At 41.7% G+C, this 8,296-nt stretch overlaps 1 protein-coding gene across 3 annotated transcripts in view; it reads right to left on the reverse strand.

The window, feature by feature from the left end:
* The window catches only part of FANCI (FA complementation group I), an 81,185-nt gene extending 73,473 nt beyond the window's left edge, over positions 1–7,712 (reverse strand). For 2 of the 3 annotated variants that reach the window (XM_081227954.1, XM_081227953.1), the window contains exons 1-2: positions 7,630–7,712; positions 4,754–4,856 (exon numbers count right to left, since the gene is read on the reverse strand). In XM_081227954.1, coding sequence (XP_081084080.1) covers positions 4,754–4,837 — 84 coding nt within the window. In that variant the 5' untranslated portion in view covers positions 4,838–4,856; positions 7,630–7,712. Of the gene's footprint in view, positions 1–4,753; positions 4,857–7,234; positions 7,287–7,629 lie in introns of those variants that run through there. The other variant, XM_081227955.1, reaches the window with a different exon arrangement.
* Between the last annotated feature and the right edge of the window lie 584 nt (positions 7,713–8,296).

Consider the following 8,296-nt stretch of genomic DNA (forward strand, 5'->3'; position numbering starts at 1 on the left):
TAGTTCTCTTCCACTCCCTCTGTCCTCTACTTCCCCTACTTACATGATCTCTGGTCTTACTTTTTTGACCTTATTCAGTTATGCTTTATACTGCATTTTAAAATGCAGAAGTAAACCAAGTAAGATTAAGTATCCTTTTTATTTTGGAAGGCTTAAAATATTTTCTTTTAATTGACAGACTGGAACTACCAAGTTAATGGCACAGTCCAAATACAGATTTTTTAAAAAACAGAACATTCCTCATTTTGTGCTGATGTTTCCTCATGATTAGATTGAGTTTAGGCATTCTTGGCCAGAACACAGGTGATACTGTGTCCTTCTTGGAGTATCACAGATGGAGGCATGTGCTATGCATCTGTCCCTCACCGGTAATATGAGTCTGATCACCCAAATATGTTACCTGATTTTCCCACCCTGTAATTACTTCTTTCCCCTCCCTTTGCAACCAGTATGCAGTTCGTAGGAAGAAACTTTAAGACCATGCAGGCATCTTGCTCCTCATCTAATTTTCCCCTCGTATAATGAAAAAGCCCAGCAGCAACCTCTGGTATCAGGTTCTCAAAGTCAGTGTCACCAGGAATGACACTCACATCAGGAGCTCAATGATATGACACACAGTGAAAAGGGCATGGCACCATTTCTGTGGTCCTTCTGCCAAGGATGCATGTCCTGAGTCTAATCATGAGACACATCAGACATTCAGCAAAGTAACGGATCAGTACTCTTCAGGGTTATCAAGATCATAAGAGACAAAGAAAGACTAAGGAATGGTTGCAGATTGCAGAAAATCAGGGAAAAATAACAATTAAGTGCAGTGTAGGATCCTGAGTGGGATTCTGGAACATAAAAAAGGGACATCAGTGAAAAAACTACCAGGTAGAGTTCAAATAGGGTCTTTAGTTTCACTAACGGCACTGTACCAATGTTAATTTCCTGGTTCTTAAATTTTTACTAAAGTTATTATGTAAGATACTAACATTTGGGAGAGGGATAGATGGAAACTCTATTATTTTTAAAACTTTTCCGTAAGTCTAAAATCAATTCAAAATAAAGAGTTAAAAAATTCTTCCTGGATTTAGCATCCACTGATGCTTCCTGCCTGATCCAATCTTTATCATGATGGTTGCCAAATGATTTTTTAACTCTGTGGTAAGCAAGAGCCCTTCTCATCATTTATTATCAATATGGACTCACAAATTTCTGTACTTTTCAGTGGTTTATAATTCATAACTGAACTTGATTATTTCAATGTTCAAATTTGACCAACGGAAGCCCCTTCAAGCTATCTTTATCAGGTTTGGGGTATCAATGTTATACTTTATAAAAAGCATTTGGAAGTTTTCCTTATATATGCACATTTTTCCTTATGTATTATATATGCTCTAAAACAATTCAGTGGCATCGGGACTATCTCTTACCTCTGATCTCTAAAGATTTGGTAGACGTTTCCTATGAAACTTCTGGGCCTGGTATTTTTGTGTCAAGTAATTGCTTGATAACTTTTTCTTTTATAGAAATTGATCTGGTTAAGCTTTCCATCTCAAATTGGGTCAATTTAGTTAAACTGTATGTTCCTAAGAAATTAACCATTGCATCTACATTTTCAAATTTATTTGTAGTAGATATATACAGAGTAGTCTCTTAGTATTTTTTGAGATTTTTCTCTATATGAATAGTTATTTCCCCCTTGTCATTTCTTATTTAGTATATCTGTGCTTACTCCATTGTTTTCTTGATTAGCTAATAGTTTTGTCTATTTTCTCAAAGAACCAGGATTTTTATGTATTAATTTGACCTACTGTTCTCCACTTTATTAACTTCTACTTTTATTCTAGCAGTCCCTTTTAGATTCCTCTATTCTCTCTAAATCTTTGAATGTAAATTTTCCCACTGCTGGATATGTCAGTCTTCCTTGTCATGGACTTGCTTATGTGTTTTTTTTTTTTTTTTGGCTGTATGTGGGCCTCTCACTGTTGTGGCCTCTCCCCTTGTGGAGCACAGGCTCCGGACGCCAGGCTCAGCGGCCATGGCTCACGGGCCCAGCCGCTCCACAGCATGTGGGATCTTCCCGAACCGGGGCACGAACCCGTGTCCCCTGCATCGGCAGGCGGACTCTCAACCACTGCGCCACCAGGGAAGCCCTGTTTTGGGGTTTTTTTTTTTTGCGGTACACGGGCCTCTCACTGCTGCGGCCCCTCCCGTTGCGGAGCACAGGCTCGGGACGCGCAGGCCCAGTGGCCATGGCTCACGGCCCAGCCGCTCTGCGGCATGTGGGATCTTCCCGGACCGGGGCACGAACCCGCGTCCCCTGCATCGGCAGGCGGACTCCCAACCACTGCGCCACCAGGGAAGCCCGCTTATGTGTTTTATAATTTTTTACTCTTAAGCACATCTTCTATGGACATTTTTATCAAATGGACTGAATGCATATATTGCTGGAATGCTTACCAAATTTATAGAGGATATAAAATGATGATTAATACAATGGTCAACAGAATCAGGATACAACAAGAAGATTTTGATGGAGTGAAATCAAATTAATCTAAAAAGATAAGTAACAGATTTAAAGTAAAAATTTTAATGTGGGTTCTAAGAACTAACTATAGAAGTTCAGAGATGAAGGAAATTTAGCCTATATGCAAAAATGACTTGGGGTTTTTAGTTGCTTTTAAGAGCAATTAGACAATAATATGATATTGCTGCAAAAAAGTTGACTCTGCATTGATGGAAGAATTAGGGAAATATTAGTGCCCCTCTACTCTAGTGGTAGAACACATGTGGAGCCCTGTGTTCAGTTTGAGGTACAAAACTTTTAAAGGTAATGTTAACAAAACAGAAATGTTCAGAGGACTGTGTTCATGTTGGCGAAGAAACTTAAAACAGGAAAAGCTGAAGGACCTTTTCTAATATTTATTCAGCGTCTACTGGATGCCTATTGAGGGTCTATTAGATGTTAGATGCATACAGTATCTCATTTCATCCTCACAAAAACCAAGATAGGAATTCTTTTTGTGATAAGCATGAATCAGAGAAGTAATTCATAGCATCTATCATGGGTTTTGTTCTAGTTCTTTTTACTTATTTTATAGTGTAACATTAAAGCCTCCTCAAATTCCTTTTGGAAGCAGGTAAAATATAAACTCTAAGTAAATAAATAAATAGAAAGCAGGTTTCAACCAAATTTTAAATTGTCTATAGGATGAATCAACTCTCAACTCATGCAAAGGCTGTCTTAAAAAAGTGCCACAAAAAGCAATTTCTGGATAATTTCAAAAAAAAAAAATCAGAGCACATCCCTGTATCAATTCCTAGTTAGCATAAGATAACAAAGATTAAGATTCACCTAGCTTCAATGACCACAAAAACTAGCACATAAAAAGTTCCTTAAAAACATAACACTCGGGGCTTCCCTGGTGGCGCAGTGGTTAAGAATCCGCCTGCCACGGGTTTGATCCCTGGTCCGGGAAGATCCCACGTGCTGTGGCGCAACTAAGTCCATGCGCCACAACTACTAAGCCTGTGCTCTAGAGCCTGTGAGCCACAGCTACCAAGCCCGCGCGCCTAAAGCCCGTGCTCCGCAACAAGAGAAGCCACCGCAATGCGAAGCCCATGCACCGCAACAAAGAGTAGCCCCCCAGGGCTTCCCTGGTGGCGCAGTGGTTGAGTCCGCCTGCTGATGCAGGGGACACAGGTTTGTGCCCCGGTCCAGGAAGATCCCACGTGCCGCGGAGCAGCTAGGCCCCTGAGCCATGGCCGCTGAGCCTGCGCATCCGGAGCCTGTGCTCCGCAACAGGAGAGGCCACAACAGTGAGAGGCCCGCGTACCGCAAACAAAACAAAACAAAAGAGTAGCCCCCGCTCACCACGGCTAAAGAAAGCCCACGCACAGCAACGAAGACCCAATGCAGCCAAAAATAAACAGATATAACATTAAAGAAATTAAAAATAATAATAATACTCAAAGTCTTAATTTGTCTATACATATATACTAATGTTTAAGGTTAATTTTAAGGAGGGATTATTTTCCATGTAGGGATCTGAATAAGCTGAGATCATTTGTAATGGAATAAGGAGAAGTATATCAGGAGAGAAAGATTAGAAAGCCTAAGATAGAAGGTAATTATTGTCCATTTTATAATCATATACTTACTTATAGTGAAGACACAATGTAAATTGGTTGGTTTTCGCTTTTACGAATAATTTCAAAATATCTTACTACTTATGAACTTATCTTCTTTAGGGAAAAACATAAATGAAGCATCAACAGGCAAATCTAATGTCTCACATCAATAACTACAGTCTGGATATTGCTTTCAAATAGGATTGTTCTAAGAACTAAAAAGTGTACTAACTTGCTTATATGGTTGCATAAATGTCATTTAAATATTATACAATTGTAGGGATTTCCCTGGTGGCCCAGCGGTTAAGACTTCACGCTTCCAATTCAGGGGACATCGGTTCGATCCCTGGTCAGGGAACTAAGATCCCGCATGCTGCACGTTGCAGCAATCAATCAATAAACAAACAAACAAGCAAATACAGCTGTATAAATGTACACAAATGCCCTTAAGTTGTCCATATCTCTTCCTCTCTCCCATTTCTTTGTATCTATGAGTTGTTATCAAATAAATCCTTGTCTCCTAAGGAGAGTGGGGGATAGATGAAGTGGCAGAATTAAGTTTTCTAACATGTCCCTCGAATTTGTTATCATGCTTGACATTTGCTTTTGGCAGAACATCCTTCCTAATACTCACATCATCTTCTTTCAGGGTTTGAAGAAATTTTTGCAGTCTGTCTGCTGTTTTTTCTGCTGCTAGAGATAAAATTTTCTGGTCCATTGTTGCACATATGAAGGAACTGGAAAGGGAAAATGTCAGAGCTGGATGAAACGTCCAGAAGTAAACAAGTTTGATTTTTTTTCCCTTCTCTACCTGTTAACTGAGTATTTCATACATATTACAGACTACGTACACAGTGGGTACTCAACAGGCTAAGGACTACCAACTAGTATGAGTAGGTGATTCTTATCCAAACCAAAATAATCTTGAGAATTCCCTGGAATTTCCTTATTAGAAAGTTGTAGTCTAATCAAGTGGTTTCCTAATTCCAAGTTACATTTTTATCATTTTTTTAAGCATCTACCCAGTATGCTGCCCAGAACAAAGCTATCATTTAACAGTACAGCAAATATATAATAAATTATTATTGACACATACACAAGAATATAACATATAATAAAGTAACACTTGATAAATAAACAGCACTGTAAATGCATTTATACCAATTAAATGGTGTAAAAACAAATGAGAAGTTAACAAGGCTAAGAAATAAATGTGTGCTCAAACATCAAGAAGGCTTCCCAGCAGAAGAAAGCTTAAACTGGAACTTAAAAGATTAAATTTAGACAGTCAAGATAACCACATGGTATACATTATTGGGAAGGAGAGTATCATGAACAAAGGCATTCATAAGAGAATTTGAAAAATTTATTTGGGGAAAATGAGTAGTAGAGGGTTCAAGTAGGGGAGTAGTGAGTAGGAAGGCTAGAAAGGGTGGGACTAAACTGTGCAAGCTCTTAAAAGCCAGGTTAAGGAATTTAGATTTTATTCTGTAAATAATAGATAGCAACAAAAATTTCTGGAGTAAAAGATAATCTGACAAGATTGAAACAGTGTTTGAGGAAACTGAATCTGGCATCAATGTGCAGATTAAAGTAGGGAGGGAGTAAGGAGGAAGAACCGAGGCTAAGAGGCTACTGGGGGCTATTTTAGTGGTAGTGACAAAGGCCTGTCTTAGGGTGGTGACTCTGGGGAGTAGAAAGGAAAGGGTGAAATGGAAGCACATTAGACAGACAGGAGTTAGTGTGTAGCTATGGGAGTATTATGGGAAGGGGGAAATGCACACTGATGGAAAGAAGACCTGCTCCTCCTCCTGCATTTCTTCGTGTTTCCAATCTCCATAAACTGTACCATCATCCACTCAGCTGCTGAAACCAAAAACCTGGACAACATTCTTAACCACTTCACCTTCATCCTCCACATCCACTACCAAGTCCTGATGATGTTACCCTCCTAAACATCTCTCAAGTCTACTTCTCTCTGAGATCCACTACCTCCACATTACTCCAAAGCCACCATCATCTCTCACCTGAGCTACTGCATAGTTTCCTAACTTGTCCCCCACACAGCAGCTAAAATAGTGTTTTTGAAACACAAACCAGATTATGTGACTTATCCTCCCTCAGTCTCCATCCTCAACTTAAAACTCTTCAGTGGCTTTCCATTACTCTCCTATCAGTCCAAAATCCTGAATTCAGGATAAAAAGGTCTGGTCCATGCTAACTCCCCTTCCTCACTCTATTCTCCAGGCACAATGAACTGTTTTCAGTCCTTCAAACACCCAAGTTCCTCTCGCCACAGACCCTTACACATGATTTTCTGTCTGGAACTTATACAAATACCCCTCCTTTCATCTGCTGCTTGCCAATCTTTTACTGTTAATTCCTACAAATTCTTCAGATCTCAGCTCAATCCACACTTCCTTAGAAGCTCAGGCTAGATTAAACACTCCCCTATTACATCCTTTCAAGGCAACTGTAACCTCTCTCACCATCACCACACCTTTAACATTACATTTGTAATTATTAGCTTAAGAACTACACCTCCCACTCCACTTCAAACTCCAGGAGTGCAGGGGGACCTGTCTGGTTTTGTTTATCACTGAACCTCCAGTACTTAGCACAGTATCTAGCTCATAAAAGGTGCCCAATAAATATATGCTGAACAAATGAATGACTGAATCCCTACAATGGGCAAGACCCTGGGGCCAGCACTTTACACTCATTAATCTGATCCTCACACCAACTCTATGAGGTTTGTGTTATTACTCCCAATTTAGATAAAGATCTTTGGGGATTCAGAGAGATTAAGGAATTTCCCCAAATCCCCCAAGTCAGAAGGCTAGTAAGGGTAGAAGCAGAACTGAAATCCGAGTCTGTCCAGCTCCAGACCCCAAATCCCATGCTTTTACCTGCTACCCTCTGTTAGGGGCTGGGTGGCAGTAGAGGGTGCAAACAAGGTATAACGACTAAAAGAGACGTCCAGCCCTAAGGGGAAGATGCTGAACTCTTTCTATTTCAATAGGTACATTTGCTAAATTCTTCCTAAAAGCAGAGGTGAGTAACAAATAGGTGGCTGCAGATTCTTTGTCAAGAGGCCCTGAGGTTAGTGACGCACCACAGAAGTGAAACGCCGCGGGTCTTGCGTCGGGGCTCCTCAGAGAGCAAAAAGTAAACACAAATAGAGAAACTATAAAATGAAGCAGCTGGTGATGTGCGCTGTGACCCAGCTACAAAGGCGAAACAGGTTTAGAGAAATTTCTCAGACGTAGGAGCTAAACGCTGATGGAGAGAAAGAATTTAACAAGAGGGCCGAGAGTGTAGCACGCCCGGGGAGCAGGGAGAGCCAACCGACGCGGAGGGAGACGGCGGGGCATATCGACCCTTCCAGGCCAAGGAAAACGCCAGAACGTCACGATGGAAGTGGGGTCCTCCTGTCCTCCCAGACCCGCTACCTCCCCGGGGCTGAGTCCCACCGCCCCTGCAATGCGCGAAGCACCTCCGGACGGTCACCTCAGCCTCACACGCTCCACGAGCTTCCAAAAAGTCCGCTCAACCCAACTTCACCGCACTTCCGTTACCGGGAGCAACAGCTCCCGCCTCTCGCGGCTCACTTCCGCCGCCCGGGAGCACGCGCATGGGGCGTACCATTAAGGCAGAAGGGAGGGGGGAACTCCTGGGACGATCCCATTCATTGTGGGGGGGGGCAGCCTTAGAACTCCAATTCGGGACCGCAGAGTGAGCCAGGGCAGTGTGGCCTGGGTGTGACCACCACGGTGCCTTGACCAGTTAAGGCCTTCTTGTGTACTATTGGGGAAAGGGTCAGTGAGAGAGGGGATGAATCTAGTGATGGCTGTAGAGGTCTTTGCATTGGAAGTGCCTGGAAGGCGGAGGAAGGTGTGCCAGTGGAGGTGTCAGTAACTCCTGTAAAGCAAAAAAGTGTTGCCTGTCATTCCATTTCTATAGGGATCAAGTCTGTAGCAACTGCAGTCGTTGGCCTCAGTGTGCCTGAGGGGAGCTCAGGATGGAGAAAAACAGGAAACATTTTGTGCTTTGGATGTAAGGATCCTTGGATAGTTGAGATGCATATCTAAGGAAAAGTTTCAATGAACCCAGATTCTTGCATCTTCCCATACATAGGAATGCACTTAAGTCATTAACTTGAAATATCTGTTTTTTG

Source organism: Mesoplodon bidens (genome assembly GCF_964165515.1).
Source record: "Mesoplodon bidens genome assembly, chromosome: 3".
In the NCBI taxonomy this organism is placed as follows: domain Eukaryota; kingdom Metazoa; phylum Chordata; class Mammalia; order Artiodactyla; family Ziphiidae; genus Mesoplodon; species Mesoplodon bidens.